Below are 17,900 nucleotides of genomic sequence, written 5' to 3'. Positions count from 1 at the left end.
GGCAATATATATAGTTATATATCAGTATCACATATACATATTTGTGATAGAAAACAGTGCCACAGAGAGTAATGATTTTCTGACTGAAGGGATTATAATGACTATCAAATAATGGAGAGCAATAAAATAAAGTGCTGTCAGCCTGTATATTTCACACACTTCAGCTTTCTGGTGGTTAAACAGTACGAAAATCTCAAAAAGATCAAATATTTATTTTGGCCTAAAGTATTACTTATTTTAAAAATTCAACCAATTTGGAGAATTTCTTTATAGCAGCAGTTCTGAAGTGTTTCAAAAAAGAGACTTTCATGCCTCTGCAGAGAGGGTTTTGAACTCAGTTGAATTTTCATTGCTTAAAAAAAAAATGCCTTCTCCCCAAAACACCTCCATGAAATTGTCTCAGAAAATGCAGATTGATGTCATACTGGGTCATATCACACATTTAAATAGAGGGATGAGTTTTGGAAGGCCAGAACTTTGGCAAAAATATATTTACCTTGATGTCATCAGTTTGCAAGGCTAATTAAACTAATTATTATGGTCAATAATAAAATACAGAATTCTCTAGCATTTACTACATCAATATAGGCACACAGAATAATTCATTGATCTTAGCACTTTCTTTCAAGAGATGATTATGGTTTTTGGGGTACATGTAAACGTTTCAATCACTGATAATGGATTTTTTTTTTTTTTTTTTTTTTTGGCATTAAATGCACTAGATGCTCTTATCTTTAAAAACACAAGAAAATGTCAGAGGATTAATACTACCGATGTTGCCAAGGAACAAGACTGACCTAAAATTACAAAAGTATAAAACACACAAAAAATAACATGCTACAAGGGAAAATTAGTACATAAGTACATTTAAAAATTTTTACAATAAATAAAGATTGCACTGTAATTGGCATTTAAAGTACTGTATGCAGAATATAGTATAAATAAACCAAAAACAAAATAATGTTGGTTTCCCCATGACTTTGGTATGGGAATATTATAAGCTAGTACAGGATACTGCATCTTAGACAACATAGTCCAAGCACAAAATAGCTATGATCAAGAAAAACCAAGTAGCAAAAATATACAAAAACAGAAGAAGGGGGATACACTGTGTCTGTTGCACCCTTTTGGAATATATTTGCACCTCCAACTCTTAAATGTCCCTGAGGTACTCAAACATTATGGACTTCATATAAATAATCCAATGACTTTGGGTTAAAATTGATTATCTCATGACTCAAAATAAACATGCAAGAGTAACACTTTGCACTCCAATAGCACCTGTTGATCAAAGATCTCAAAGCACTTACAAACATTAGAATCCCCATTTTATTTTATTTTATTTTTCATGCATGGGAAAACTGAGGCACAGAGAGGTAAAGTGACATATTCAGGTCACGCAGCAAGTTAGTGACAGATCCAGGGAGAAAATCTAGGTTCTTTGACCCCCAAACACCCTGTGCTTACCACCAAATACCATTCCTTCTCCACACATGGCCAGGCCAACCCCATAGAAATAACTACAAATTTAGATGACTCTCTTTTTGGGCTTTATCAATTTTCATCTGCTGTTACATTAGTATTATGTGCACTGAATTAAGGTACTGGAATTCAATCACTTCATGGATACCTCAAAGAACAGCCTAAAGGCAAATCTTTCAAAAACAATGAGCTGACATGTGAGAAGATTACTCACAATTAGTGTAAATCGTGGACAATGGGCAGAGGCACTAAACTGTCACCAGTTCTTGTCATATAATTCTGGTTGAACATAACAGAATATAATAACTCTAGTGATTAGATTAGAAGTAGTTATATACAAAGACACACAAACAAGTTAAAGCAGCTTTTAAAATAGCTGAACAAGGAAACAACTAACTATTGCACAATGCCCTCTTAAAGTTACTGCTATGAATCAGCATGATAAAATCTACAATGCTCCATCATTTATATAGGTGCATTTTGGTTACTTGATTTCTTATACAGGCAGCTCATAGTGTTAAAATCATAAGAAGTACAGATTATTAAAATATTTTAAAGTACACATTTTGATTTAAATGAGCTAAACACAGTTAAATAATTGAATGACAAAATGGTTGTTTAGGGCAGCCTTATCTGAGTGAACACATCTTCTGTATGCTTCTGCTGCTGTGTGGTAATACTTTGACAACACCGAAATCCTAGCCCTGTAACTACACACAGTGATTCATGTTTATAAGATACAGATGATCAAGACACAAGAAGTGACTGGTGAATATAAATTACTACATCGTATATAAAAAGAAAAAAAATTAAAGGCTTGCAAAAGACATCAGTGAAATAGAACAAAGGCAAATCTGAAAACTTAAAAGAAAACATAAGAAAGCTAGATTTTGGTATCTGGGTTGCTTCTCTTTAAAAAAAAAAAAAAAAAATCCAGTTTAACCTCTTCCTAGTTTTGTATTTCAAAAAGGTGCACCAAAACACTGACAATTTTTTCCTAGCTAAATCTGTAAAACAAGAAAAGTATATAAATCAAAGAACAAAAGGGCTTAAAAAAGGGAGTATCTGAATAAGAGTGTGTATTAAAACGTGTTGCAGTAATTAAATTCATACCTCTAATTTTGTTGGGTTTGATTACTTCATTAAGAAGTACTGTAATATAAAGGCAAATAAAATGGACAAAGTTGCAAAGCCAAGCACAATGAGGGCTGCAAATTGTTCATCAGTAGGCATCATGCTCTTCATTTTGGGATCATCTAAGTTCCCCATGTCCCCTGTAAGCATGACCTCACTTCGTTGTAACACAAAAGCCGCAGAGGGGCTGAAAGCTCCGCTTAGCTCCTGAGAGGTGTCTAAACAGCGACGACACGCACACACGCGGAACCTGTAGTCTGTGTTGGTCTGGAGGCCTGAGATTTGGAATGTGGCTTCTTCTCCCTTGTATACCTTCGAGAAAAGGAAAAGTCCAAATTAATTCATTTATAATAACGTTGTGGTCTCTAAAGTAATCATCATGTACACATTATATATAAGCCCCAGAAAACCAATTCAGTTTGCTTCTTATACTTCTTCAGATCTATCATTGCTTTTGTTAATCCCTTTCTAAGATTTTAAGCATGTTCCTCTTGGTGAGTTACCGTTTCTTTAAAAACTGTGGCACGTGCCTTTGCAACCAGAATTACAAACAGAGCTGGGCTGGAGCAACTAAGAAGGAAAGAGCTGTAAGAAAACCCTTGTGGTACTGACAGACCATTCCTTTCTCACTGTTCACTATTCCAATGATGAGTCTAAATGAATGTTTTAAGATGAGCTTGTTGTGGTGGTGATCACCCTGACCAACACACAGCCAGCTGCTCAAAAGTTTAGACTACACCATGATGGACCTGCCTCTCCCAAGTTATTTCCCAGCATGTGGGAGGTCTCAGGAAAACAATGGTGTACTTTTTTTTTTTAAAGAGAACTTTTAGTTGTGAATGTTCTTTACTTTCTTAGATTTAATTTCTTAAACTTCTTTAATCTAAAATGCTCAAGTTAGTGTTTTGAGATTTTTTTTTTTGTCTTTTCCGTGACCGGCACTCAGCCAGTGAGTGCACCGGCCAGTCCCATATAGGATCCGAACCTGCAGTGGGAGCGTCACCGCGCTCCCAAGCGCTGCACCCTTCCGAGTGCGCCACGGGCTCTGCCCGAGACAAGCCTTTTCTTAGAAACTTCATGAAGGGAATGATTTATAACCTCTGGGACCAGTGTATCAGTCTGATAAAGCAGGTCCCTCCACACTTGCCATCTGGACTTTGGTTTCCCTGCCTGCAATGACCCAGGTATACAATTCATTCTGACACTGTACGGTGGTGATAAGTTAATGTTAGGATGTTTATCAGGGTGGAGAAAAACCGCCACCTAAGCTGCAAGGTTTTCTGATATACCTCTTTCATTTATTCGTTTGCAGGCCACACCTCTTGAAATATTTGTTTACGTTCATCAGATAGTGTAGCTGTTAGAGTCCTTTTCCTCTGTGTAACACTGGGAACTAGGTCTGGTCTGATTTGGCCACTGGGAGGCACTGGGCAGACTCTCCTCAAACACAGGAGCTGGGATCAGGACTCTGGGTCTATGTCCTTGCTCTGCCACTTACAAGGTTTGTGGTCTCAGGCAAGTAACAGCTTTGAGCCTTAGTTTTCTTATCTTTAACATAAGAACACAATAGTAACAATACCTAGTAGTAACACTACTTCTAGGGGAACTGAGGATGAAGATGTGAAAAAGGCTTTGTGAAAGGAATATGCTGGAGACAAGCCAACTTCATTGATTTTAATCCCCCTAATTATAAGATGAGTATCATTACTTCCATTTTACAGATAAAGAAACTAAGGCTCAGATAGGCTGTTAATTTCTTAAAGTCTTACGGAAAATAAGGGGAGTCATGGGCCCATAGGGGACCTATTTCTAACTCAAACTCTGATGCTCCCTATGGGAACTGCCCCAGCTCTGCCTGTTTTGTGCCCTTGCTGCAATACTGGTCTCTTACAGAGTGCTCACCTAATTAATAAGCTGTTTACATTCTACAGTATTTTACTAACTGCTCATGAGATAATGAAATTTTCTTTTTTGATATAGAAAAAAACCCTGCATGAAATATCTTCATTTTAGCAGTTTAAAGTATCTTTAGAACTTACAAATACTCTTCTAGCTCTATAAGTATGTAAACATGTAAATAAGGAACATGTATACTCCATAGGTGGTCTACCCTGGGTCTGATTACAAAGTCCTTATGCCATAAAATTCACATGGGCCAATGTGGTAAAGCCAGTCTTATCTCAAAGGAGAGAAGTAAAGATTCTTCCAGAGAAACACATTGAGAATTTTCAAGTTCAAAGAAAGTAAGAGGGATGGGCTTTAAAATGAAATTAGATGTCTCTCTCAATTTTTTTTTTTTTAAACTAAATGGCTGGATGTGGAATAAGCCAATCATATTTTATACAGTATAACTAAATGAAATAAATTGTTATTACACTTGTAAATCTGTTATTAACTATAAACTGACAGGTTTTTAAAACAAAAGTATGAGATTCAAAAGCCCCAGATACCATTCAGAAGCCAAAATCACTGAAAATTAATTCAACATCTTTGTAACACCTGTTCTTTAAAGGGGCCAGGCTTTCACAGATGAGAAACAAAACCTTCCAAAGTGAAAATAATATTCAGTCTCATGGGATTATTGGTAAGATTAAATGGGATAACACGTAGCAACCACCTAGGACAGTGCCTGGCATGTAATAGGCATCTAGGAAATGGCAGCATAACATTGCATTATATAGAGAGTGCTGTATGCTCCTTGATTACTTTCCCTGGCCCCCTTGCAAGAATCATGTGTAACACTCCAGGACAAATGCTTGGTGCCAGGGAACCTTTGGGCCTACAAAATTCAGAACTTGAAGCAATTAACTGAAGGGGAGCCCCGATGACATGACCTGCTGTCCTTGGCATGTCTATGGGCACTTACAGCCCAGCGGTAGTTAGGAACAGATGCTGCCACAAAGTCACAAGTCAATAAGCTTGCAGGCCGTGCCTCGTATCCTTTTGTTTTCACTCATTTTGACAGGGGCACCATTATGGGCTTTTCCTTCTGCCTCAACCCAATTTAAAAGGCACAGTCCCATTTAAGATTTTCTTTACTGAAGTAACTAATCATAATACTGTAGTAGGTATATATGCAATATTATTTTTACAAAGACTATTTCTATTCTTCATCTAATGAGCAATATATTTTAAAGTAATTTTGACATGTTTATTCCAAATGGGAGAATTTAAAGCAATACCCAGATAACCAAAATATAGAATCCATGACCCTTAATTCAAAATAACATGCTGCATAATTGAAATCTTTTAAATAACAGAGAGCTTTTTGGGAGCCATCATTGTACCATGTTATCACTCACACAGCTCCTTCTCATGACTGACTGGATCTGATGCTCACAGGATCCTTATCCCTACTTCCATGGTAAGAGAGCAGAAGCCCAGTGAGGTAGTTAATTCCTCCAGTAACTATGGGAAGCAGCCTTGTCCCCATTTCCCCTACCTGCATTATTCCCCCCCGCCCCCTGCCAGTTCTGGGTCAAGAGGGAATCTGCTGGCCTGCAAAGCTCCTCTGTTGAGGGCATAATGCTGGGCAGGCAACTCTGTCCTGCAGCTGGAGAGGACAGGCAAGGATACTGTTACTGAGCTGCTTCTCTGAGGCATGGTTTTTTTTTTAATCCAAGGGGCCTACAAACTCTCAGAGTACTGTCTATGCCAGCCATCCTTCACAATACAAAGCACCTAACGGTTTCTCAGTAAGCCAGGATTCTATACTTGGACTCCCTGAAAATGAATATAAATTCATTTTATATGAAATTTTAAGTGGATACATGTATGAGAATTTTTCTGGTATAAGGGGTCATGGCCTTCATCAGATACTTAAAGGGACTTGTAAACCTAAAAAAAATTGAGAATCAGTAAAATAAATGATGGCTTTTAAAGATCTCCATCTTGATCAATTTTTACCTTGTTTTGAATTTGGACATTTATTCATGCAAAAATAAAAAACCGTGCTATGAGACAATCATAGCCTCACTGTTTAATTTCTGCATTAGGGAACTGAGTTGAAAGTCATTTAAAAATATGGAGACTCGAGGATGTGTTGTAGGCTCCAAGGCTTTAAAATAGTTTGATTAAGGGAAGATCTTTCCTCACAGTGCCTTTTGTGATACCGTGAAGAATCAATACACATCTTACCACTATATTCTAATAGTGATACAAGATAAAAATATAATTATACAGAGATGTCATCAAATTAAATGTGGAGCTCTCCAGTTTTCAGATGCTTAAAGGTTTTCTTTTTCTTTTCTTTCTTTTTTTTTTTGGTGGTTCGCCAGGATGGGGATCGGAACCCTTGACCTTGATGTTTTAAAACTGTATTCTAACCATCTGAGCTAACCAGATAGCCCAAAGGTTTTCTTAATGCAAGAAATCTGAGCACCAAGGATTTTAGTAATTTGTCACAAATTTTGACTGCCAATAGACTAATAATTTCTTATAGTTAATCCTTCTTGTTTTCAATGCTTACATTCAATTTTTATTTTGTAAAAATCATTTATGTTTGAAGAGGGATATAAATAAAAATCACTTTGCTTTAATTCTTATGTATGGATTAAATGGTCTATGCTATATCTGGCTGGCACTAAAAAAGTCAGTCACATGCACACAGATGCAATTTTCATCCTTGTCAAGAATGCTTCACAATTAATAGTTTGAAAAGAAGTTTTAACCTTGCTGAAAAAAGCTTATGCCTGGATTATTTATTAAGTGGCAGAAAAATCAAGACAATATATGCACGCATTCTAATGCAGAGTAAATTTTTAGGTAAAGATTTAATACTTTAAGTAAACAGATTGTTTAACAATTAAAACTAGCTGCTTGCTCTACATCATGATAACTGAACAAAAGAAAGCTAATCAGCTAGAACTAAAGTAAAGTTAAGGTCGATATTTCAAGCAAAACATTAGAAAAGTCCTTGGCCCTTGTACGTTGTTGTAAAAATAAGCTTGGGTACGATGACCCCTCTCTTATTGTGGGGTGATTTTTTTTTTAATCTAAGTCACTTCTAAACACATTCCATGTTGAAATTTACTCTTATCACCTCTGCAGGTATAAATAACCCTGTTACTGTGAAACTGCCTCTTCCACGCATGCAAGAAACATTTAGCGAGTGCCTATTTGCCAGTGCCGAGAAAGTAAAAATGAGTAGTACAAGCCCACACATTATCAGATCCTGTCTAATGATTAGTGCTATAACTGAGGCACACACCACGCATCATAAGCCTGTAGCTCTGCTGGGCTGGAAGAACAGCAGTGATTACCTCTCATTTTCTTTTGCTTTGCCCCTGTTATTCCTGGACTATAATTATTTTAACCATTGCCCTACACACCTAATAGGTTTCATTCCCTATCTCATGTCCAGAAAAGTGAATGAAGTGCTCAAACACCACGTTTAAGTTAATGTTTACTGTGTTTATTGAATAGGGAGAAGCAAAAAGCAAAAAAAAAAAAAAAAAAAGTACAAACTGTCCCTGACTCAACTGTGGCTTTTCATGTACCACTACTTGTCTTAATAATTTCTTGGTAAATGTAGGAAACACATGGACATGTGAAGAATGCTAATCCCCATCTACTGAGCCTGCCCTGTAGTACTGTGTTTTCAACAAGAAATACTTGTTCATAGCTGTTTACAATAAGAAAAATATTCTGCAGGTGTCTATGTAATTGTGCATTAGTATGTCCATGGGTCTAAATATATAACATTAAATGAACAGCAGATTCAAAAGAGCCACTCTCAGTAAAACCAAAATTACTGAATAGATTTGCCTATATTTTGGCAATGCCTGACACGTACAGATAATGAGCAAATAATGCTGCTTCTTCAGTGTGAAATAGCAGTCACTGCGCTTTGGGAAGCAGAACATTTTTCCAAAAACAGATGGAAAAGCATGGTACATGGAATAAAAGGCTTTTCTAATAAGATGACAAATGCGCAATAAATGTACTGTGAGGAACTGAATTATTAAGTGTCAAATGATATGCTGTGAAATTTCCTAACACCTCATATTTTAACCATTTTTACATTGCTAGGGAATGAGACAATGCCATTGGTGTTAAAGATAACTAAATCTAGTGGGGGGATTTCTCTCTTCTCTACCTGAACCTTGAAAACAATCCATATTTAAGATCTTTTGCAAAATGTGTTTAAAACAATTTAATCTTTTATCTGACATTCACATTAATAAAATACAGCAAATGTCCAAAATTTTCTTTGATTTTTAATTTTTTTACACATTTTATTTGCAAGTATTCTTTATCATTTCATAAGAAACACCAACCAGCAGTTTAACAAAAACTCTGAATCAGATTATTTTCTACTTGTCTTATATATTTGAGCCTCAACAGCAGAACAGAAGTCGTCTTCAGAAATTATGCTAATGTTTCAGTAAATAGGTGGCTTTTATCTTTACGATTCAATATAAATGAATGTCCCTGTTAAAAGTGCTGGTAAAGAATGAGCCTCTGCTTTCCAAACAGAACAAACAGCATTCACAAAAACAGTTGTTAAGTTCCAGGAAACATTATGGAAACCTACAGAGTATCTGAATCCTTCACGGTTAGTGACCTGATAATGGCTAACTTTGGAAGAACTAAGGATCAACAAGAAGTACGAAAAACGATAAAAACCAAATTCATCTGGCTATGTTCTAATTACATTCTCTCTTGAATGGGTTTATCATGTGATTTATAAAGCCAGGCTATGCAAATTATGGTCCATGGACCAGCACCATCAGTGTCACCTGGGAGCTCGAATTCCCCTACTGAACCAGAATCTGAATTTTAATGGATCCCCAGGTGATTCCCATGCACATTAAAGGGTGATGAGCAGTGACCTAGAGCCTCAAATCACAGGCCTCAGGGGCCTAGGAGGCACCTCCATTGTAACTTCTATAAAAAAGGCAGACAGGACATAGGCTTCAGTAGTTAGGTCCAGACTACCTCCCCTCTATAGTAAAACCACTGGCACTTTAGTTTTCAATTACATACACACTGATACTTGCAAACATCACTGCCATTATCAAATACAGACACACAACACAAATACAGACACACAACACAGAACTCTTTATAAGACAAGTGTATGCTTGGGAATTGAAAATTTAAGATGAATACCACCACATACAAAATAAAATGTAAACTAGGTCTTACATACCCTAAAGAATTAATAATAGGTACATGTTAGGCAGTTTCTACCATTGATTTTAAGAAAAATGTAGCTCACTGAATCATTTATGGTAAGAGGCCAGCCTGACCCTAAAAAGCTGCACACATGCCAGGCACACTGGTTCTTACCTGTTTGTATTCAGATTCTCTTCCAACCAATACCTGCAGAACGTAGTTAACAGGGTCACCTTTCATTGGTGGTACCGTCTCCCATAAAATTTCACATGAATTTCCTTCTAACTGTGTTACTCGAGGTGCTGAAATACAAATCCACATATCCAAGCTCAAAATTCCAAGCATCACATTAACAGTCAATATTTTAGCAACATTAGCAGAGAACCCAGAAAGAGCGAGATTGCACCTGTGTCTGCCTGAGAGGGGAGTTTATTTGCCAAGCTCCTGTAAAACCAGCAGGGTGTCCTTTAGGCAATGAAAAGTTACTCCATAACTAGAAAGCCACTGATAAAACATCCTTTGCTCTTTATCCCATTAATAACTGCTTGGCCAGGATCACATTTTTGTTATTTTTTGTATGGCTATTGGCCACCTTCTATGGTTTAGTCTCTGTGCTAGGTACTGGGGGGGGGGGCAAAATAGATAAGATAAACTGTTTTCAAGGAACTAAAGATCTAGTTGAGGGAAGGGGAAAGCAAGGTATGAGACAAGTATAAAAGAAACAAAACATAAGGCTGATTAAAATGGGAGGTACAAACAAAACATCAGGGAATTCCAGGGGAGGGAGAGGGCATCACTGGGTGAGGGACTACAAAAAGTTTAAGGAGTAGGTGAAATTTGAGACATTTGAGTCCCAGAGAATGAGCAGCATTGAAAGTCTTTAAAAATTAAGTTATCTCATATTTATAGTTTTTAGTTTATCACCTACTGAATTCATCATTCGTGTTTAAAGCTACTTTAGTCTGTAGTAAAGCACTGAAAATATTATAGATATTTAAAAGATTTTTCTCATAACTTACGTTATATCTCTATGCTCAATTCAATATCTGATATTTTTCTATTTTGTAACTAGAATGTGTAACTCCTCTCTTGAAATCCCCTTTTGCTTTGATTTCTAATTACATGCAATTGGTTCTTTAGATGCAATTGTTTCTACCTGCAATTCTGTATGATACAGTTTCAGAAAAATAAAGATTTTCTTAAAAAAGAAAGAAAGAGCCTACATTGGAATTACTCGGGCAAAACTCCAAGTAATCTATTCAAAAACTAAATAAGGAATCTTATCAGACTACAGAGTCCTTCAGCTAGGACAACAATCTCCTGAATCTAACAGCGAGAGGAAGAGCGGCTGACCACGCGGCAGCTTGAGGGGGCTGCCCTTCTGAAGTAAAGATACCATGAGATGCAAGTGCTAGCAAGGCGCTGTGCTATTTTCCACAAGATGAATCCCTACCAAGAATCGCTTTGATAGACAAAGTTAGTGCTTCCCAACTCCAGAGAGACCCTTGAAGTTTGCTATTGGGTAAATGTAGCAACCCTTCCTTGGTACCAACAAACCAACAAGCCACAGCCTGCTCATGAATCTTTTCTGTTATAGCTGAAAGGTGAAGCTGCACCAAAGGGCCAGGTCATTTACTGCCAAGGTGACCCAGCAAGGCCATACATGTGGACACACGTTTACTAGTTTCTTAGTCGCATAAAAAAGGAGCTGCCAAAGAGCCTGCAGGGCAGGGAAGCAGGAGAAGGTATTTACCATACAGTAGCCCTGTAGGGAGCTTTGGGAAAGCTTCACAGAATCCAAGCCAGACCCTGACCCAGGTCCTGAGGGTCCCTCGCCTTTCTGGAGTTGATTCCATGCCCTGGTGCTAGCTGACACAGCTCCTCCATATGGAAGCAGTGGCCTTGCTCCCGGGACCTTTTCTACAGGTTGTACTCATGCCTGTATTCGTCAGCTTTGGAGTTATTTTGATAAAGCCACTAGTGCTACCTGTCCCCCTAAAGACAAGCAGCAGGGACCTCCACAAAACCATGATATCTGGGCAAGAAGGGCCAAAGCCTCAGGGGTCTGTGAGGGGTGGGCTGAGCAAGCTTCAGCTCCCATTGCCATTTGCCCTGCCTTGCAAGTTTGCTGTGCAGTCAGACATAACTCTGTGGCTGGAAATAGGGGGACGAGGACTCAGCAGACCCAGTGGAGGCAGGCTCTTCACTTGCCTTGAGAGATATAGGAGAAGATGTGGACATGCAGGGGTCTCATGACTTTTGCAATACCTAATCCCATCTGGGGGGCAGAGGAGGAAACTAGTCACTCACAAACCTCAAGATGAATGTTCAAGGAGATTAAACTCCCAGCTTTCCAAAGGCATCTCTCTATAGTGAGAGCGATGGGCCAAGGAGAAAGGGCTGCTGAAGTTACCTAAGTCAGTCCCTGATCTGTAGGCACCAACGTGCCACAAATAGGAAAGCCAACCTCTGCTCTGAATGTCTCTGGGAAAGGAGATTCTTGAACATTCCTTGGTAAGCTGTTTTAAGTGCTATGACACCAGGAATCGGACCCTCTTTTCTAACCCAAAGTCTGTCACTCAGATTGGTTTCTTTTTTGTTTATCACCTGGGATAAGAATCTCACTATTATTTATAATAAACACCTAATACATACTTAAGAAAAGTCATTATCTGTAGGCCTTTCATTTAAGGCCTCTCATTTCCCAACCTTCTCTTTTAGAATGGTCTTTTTATTCTATCTTGCTGATATCAGAAATATTAAAGAGTTAATATTAAAAGAGTTAAAATATTAAATATTTAAGGTCAGAATTGAACCTCCTACCCTAAGTCCCAACGTTTCCTTACTCTCACAGGGAGCGTGACAGAATACACTGTCTACAAACCTTTGATGGTGGGGGGGACACTTTTGGTTGTGCTGAAGGTGTAGGTTTCTGAAAAGGGCCCTTCCCCAGCCTGGCTTGCTGCCTGGATTCTGAAGGAGTAGCAAGTGAATTCTGTCAGTCTCTGGACCTTGTATGTGTGGCTGGGTCCCCTGTAGATTGAAATAAACCTAGAGGAAGGAACAAAATCCGTTAGCCATCTGAACTGTTATCAATGACAAGAAGTTAATTATGATGTAAACTAGTGGAGCAGTTTAGGCCAACTTGGCAGACTGTTTTCAAACATTTTGAATTAATAATCAATTAGTTGTTATGTTATGATTAAGTTTAATGTCTAACATATGTTGACATAAAAGAAAAACCCAAATTTAAGTACATATATAGATTGGAATAAGATTCCTTTAATTATGGTCTAGATTCTAAAAACATCGGTTGTTCAAGTTTTTCTTTATTAATAAAAAAAGAATTTTCAAGTTTTTCATAATGTTAATATCTATATAATCTAATAGTGTTAACTTACCTTCTACTATGTACTAGCCAATGAAGTTAATGTTAACTGGGCACCTAAGAAAATGTCTTCTTTACCTGAACTTTCCAATTAACTAAGGTTTAGCCAGAAAATTTTTTCAATTTTAACCTTTACCTATTCTTCCCAGCATTTTCAAAGCCCTTTCTTAAATGGGTAAGAAGACATTTAGGATTATGGATCTTTGAGAAAATATGTAAAAGAAAAAAAATATTGTATTCATAATCATCCATCAAGTTAATAAAAGTAACAGAACAGCAGTGCAGGTAGGCTAGACAGTTTACATTGGCAGTTTTTGGCTTCTTCTCCCAGGAAGGAGCCAAAATAGCCCTGATCCAGGACTATTTTACACTTCTTCGCTAATCAATATTCCAAGAAACGTAAGCATAAAAGGCAGGAAGATAAAAAATAATAATAATAATAAGGCCTTACATTTCAGGTGTTTTCCCCCAGGGTCTTGAAAACAATGTTTTCACAATGAAAATGGATTACTTAGAACTACAATATACTGTCATCTTTCTTTTTTTTTTTTTTCAATAGTTAACTGTAAAATTTTGGAAATAACATTAATTTCCCATAAATCACCTGGGAACTTTAGCAGATTCAACATCTGAATCCTGCTGATCCAAGGACTCTTTGAGAACCACTACATGAGTTAATCCAACCACATGGCCTGTTCCCACACAGGCCAACTCATTCCCCATTTCCAGTGCTTCATTATAGCATCTGAGGGCAATCCACTGTCATCAGAATCTACTGGAAGTCGGTCAGTGAAGAATCACAATTCAAAATGTCTGACTCCTGGGCCGATTTGGCCTAAGGGGTAAGCAGAATTTATGCATTCATTTAGCAAACATTTTTTGAACATCTGCTGCATGGTAGGCTCTGTGGATTTGAAGATGAAAAAGACCTGATCCCTGTGGGTTAGCTGGGCCTGTTTGTGGGCAGGGTTTTCTGAAGAAGAGCAGCAGCTTTTCCATGTGCTGGAGAACAGTCCATATGGATAAATGAATGGATATATGAATAGACAGATATAGAGATTAAAACTTAAAAGAAAACAACCCAAAAAACCTGTCAGTTGGTTCTTCAAGATATCCATGTGTTCATCGGCCATGGCAACTGAGTTCCTGAGTCCTAGTCATTTGACCTGTTTAATGTTCTGTCTGCTTTGCTGTGTAAGGAAGTACCTTTTACTGAGGCTAAACATTTTTAATTTCAGGGAAAACCAGAGTCCAGGCTGAAACCCATAAATACCATGGCAACCTTCTTAGCACTCTTGACATATTACCACCTTAATGAAGATATCCTTGTTAATGCTAGAGGCTAACAGCTATTTATTAACTCAGCTTCACCTGGGCTAGAATCTCTGCTGAGAGTAATTGCCCTTAATAATACCACAAAGGAAGCCATCGTTTATGAAGTAAAAGTGTTACATGTTCACTACAAACTTGCCATACAGCTCCATTTTCAAAGGAGTTTGGAGAGGACTCTCAGGAACAGTACTGCTTTCACAGGAGAGTATTTCCTTTTGAAAATAAGTTCAATATATATTTGTGCCCAGATTCAATTATGTAAGTAGGCAGTAATGCTCATAGTCACAAAGAAATTTATTAAAGCAGATTCAGTACTCTAATTTGTAGTGTAAGTTGAGCAAATAGCATATAATATTAATTTTCAAATACATCAAAATCTGCTGCTTCTGGACTAGCAGCTATTTTCTGGTTTTTTTGTTTTTGGCAGCTGGCCAGTACAAGGATCAAACCCTGGACCTTGGTGTTATCAGTACTATGCTCTAACCAAATGAGCTAACAATCCTACCCTGGACTAGCTATTTTGTTCCTTTAATTTGCTTTGCTCTTGTACCATAGTGTTTCAATTTCAATTTATTTCAAGATGCATTTCAATTTATAAGAAGCATTGTGGAAACAGTTGACAGCAATGAGAAATTTAAAATTTTGCCATTAGAGCTTTTACTCATGTGCTGAGATAGCGTTACTTGGAACTATAAGAAATGCTGCATTTGTGTCTAGAAAAAAGTAGGCGTGACTGAGAAGATTCTGAAGGAGACATTGTCCAAAGGATTTCAGGTTTAAAGTTTAATTATTTTGCTCTCAGTGAAGGTGGAATTAGGCAGCTGCAGGAGGCCCGCCTTGTAGCTCCGATTCCCCTTGGGGAGCAGTGGGAAACTGGCAGCCTGATGCTCCCAGGAGAGGGAGCCGAGGATAGGAGGAAAAGGGGATGTTCCTACTTCCTCCAGACTTTTCTGGAAGAAGCATGTGTCTGACCAATCCTTTACTTCCACCCACTGCCTACTCTGTCAGTAAGAAATCACAATCTGCTTGCTGCTCTGATGAAAGACGTCACTGCTTTGTCTGGCCTCTCCACCCCCAAAAAGGGCATAGGAAGAAACTTGGGGGAGGGGTGGGGAGAAGAGTTCCCTTGTTTTGTTTTCAAAATGTGTGTGGGAATAGCTGAAATAGATGGTACAAATTCCTAAGGCATGTAATGAACAGGTACCGAGCCCTCAGGAAGTGGGGGGAAGATGATGGGCATGACCCTGGTTCTCTCCTGAGTGAAACACGCATGAGGTGGGGAGGGGAGACATCAGGAATCCTAGTTTTGGGGGAAACAGCCCAAGGCAGCCAAGCATCAACAGTGTCAACCCCACACCAAATGGCCACCTAGAGGAAGAGATGTACCTTGTCCTCTTGGGACCTACATCAGAAAACAGATCCACAGGCCCAAGGTCCGAAGGGCAGGTAGGTAATGAAAGGAGGCCTTCTGGGGACTCCCCCAGTCACCCTGCTCTGAGGCATGACCAAGAGCACGGGGAACATTAAAGACAGAGGTAGCTTTTCTCACTTTAAAGGTTTTCCCTCTCTTTTCTGCTTCTTATGGAAATAAAAGAGATAAGAGCAGAAAGAGAACTTCAAGAATGAGATTTTGAGGGAGAAAGACTGATATTAATACTTTTTATAATGTGGAAATCACTTATCACAGCCACTTCTAATTTCATGTTATTTATTCTTCAATAAAGAAATTCACTAAAATGCCTAAGGAAACAGATTCTAATTGAACTTTACATGTAAATCAGCTTGTAAAGCAGAAAATAAAATCATTTATATAATCTCACCACTGAATTTTAGGTTTATGAAAATATGATCTTCATATAACAGCCAATTTGGCAGTTTAAGTCTAATTGTTTCAAGGCCTTTAATTCTGAAAAATTTAAAGGGAAACATTGGTTTTATATTTCTTCCACATCCCCCAAAGATCTGGGTACTTGACAGGCTGTGAGTAAATGCAGGTTGAGAACAGAATTGGCTCCACAGACTATATAAAACCCCAGCAAGTTCTTTAGCTTCTTCATGCCTCAGTTTTCTTCTCTGTACAGCAAGGGTAACGATGCAACCTGCCTCACAGAGCAGTTGTGAAGTTTTAATGGGTGAATAAAAGTGCTTAGACTAGTCCTGATATGTAGTTAACTCAACATGTGTTAATTATAATCATTTTATAAAGCTGAAAAGAGGATCTTTCAAAAGGACTCCACTCTACCTTCTGAGAGAAGATCTACACCACTGCCGGCTAACAGTGAGGTTATTTCCTGGTGGAAAGTTGGCTGCATGGTAAGAAAGGCAACCCTGCAGACCAGCCCACCACACCGGCCTCAGCTGTGAGCTGTGGTGCTGCATCCATGGGGCAGTTTACCCTCCCTCAGGCAGAGTCCTGCCGGTGGAATACGGGCAGGAGTACTTCCTCAGGACACTGGTGGGAATTAAATTTGATAGATTTGGTGGGAATTTAAATTTGACGTAACAGCCCCAGTCCCTGACACAAAGCAGCCTACAGATAAATGTCCGTTAGCCCTAATTTTCTTCCTAGTAGGCTTTAGCATAAAATGCACACACTGATAGTAAGTTCCGTTTCCCTCTGCTCCTCAACTATCAAACAAGAGACTAATGAAAACACAATAAAAAGCATATAAGCCAGCACAAAAAGAATATAATCCCTCTTTCACCCCAATTCTATAATTATATTCCATCATTCCGAGGCAGGAGAAGACAATCTTCTTTCTTCAGAGCCAATGATTTGTGGCCATCTACACGGTGGCCTCTCTAGGAGGCTCCATAGGTTAACACTTGTGTGGTTATAACCATTCTGGGAAATATTAAAAAAATTCATCAAATATTTGTTTTACAAAGACCAACTTAATTTTTTTCTTTCTCCTGTACCTTTTTTAAAAGACCAGCTTAATTTTAAAATTCATTAATAAGTAAGCCAGAGGCCTTTTGCAGTATAATTCAATGTATCAAAAATCCCAAGACACAGTGATCAAAGTCTCCACATGTTCAGTGCAACCCGGAATTCAGAACAGAGAGCAAGGCTTTGCTGTGAAGAGGACAGCGTGCACCTGGCTGTGCTGATCCTCTTCTCCCCTTACACTGACAGCACCCTGCGTCGTGCTTGGCCTCCACACACGTTTATGTACCATAGGCCCTGGAGCATCGAGTCACAGCCAGAGGCCAACAAAAGGGGTCCTGTTGCCCCGAAGGCCCTGATCCATACTAATTTAGTGTGCTTTGGAGATCCCTGGAATGGGAAGAAATTACATGGAAATGGGAAGATCTGGAGGTCCCACACAACCAGCAGGAGACAGCGAAAAATTCTCACTTATACCTCAATGGGAGTGGCCCAGGAAGCAGGGACGCACAAGTAAGGAGCCACACCTGCTTCACCTGGAGCCACTCCCCTGCTCTG

The 17,900-nt window shown here is 38.5% G+C and overlaps 1 protein-coding gene across 3 annotated transcripts in view; it reads right to left on the bottom strand.

Annotated features, from left to right (window-relative positions):
• Nucleotides 1-635: 635 nt before the first annotated feature.
• FNDC3B (fibronectin type III domain containing 3B) overlaps nt 636-17,900 on the bottom strand; it is a 331,781-nt gene continuing 314,516 nt past the window's right edge. For all 3 annotated transcript variants that reach the window (XM_063096882.1, XM_063096901.1, XM_063096892.1), the window contains exons 24-26: nt 12,620-12,786; nt 9,910-10,037; nt 636-2,928 (exon numbers count right to left, since the gene is read on the bottom strand). In XM_063096882.1, coding sequence (XP_062952952.1) covers nt 2,617-2,928; nt 9,910-10,037; nt 12,620-12,786 — 607 coding nt within the window. In that variant the 3' untranslated portion in view covers nt 636-2,616. The remainder of the gene's footprint in view (nt 2,929-9,909; nt 10,038-12,619; nt 12,787-17,900) is intronic.

This window comes from Cynocephalus volans, chromosome 1 (genome assembly GCF_027409185.1).
Source record: "Cynocephalus volans isolate mCynVol1 chromosome 1, mCynVol1.pri, whole genome shotgun sequence".
Lineage (NCBI taxonomy): Eukaryota > Metazoa > Chordata > Mammalia > Dermoptera > Cynocephalidae > Cynocephalus > Cynocephalus volans.
This window is presented reverse-complemented; position numbering and strand designations above follow the sequence as displayed.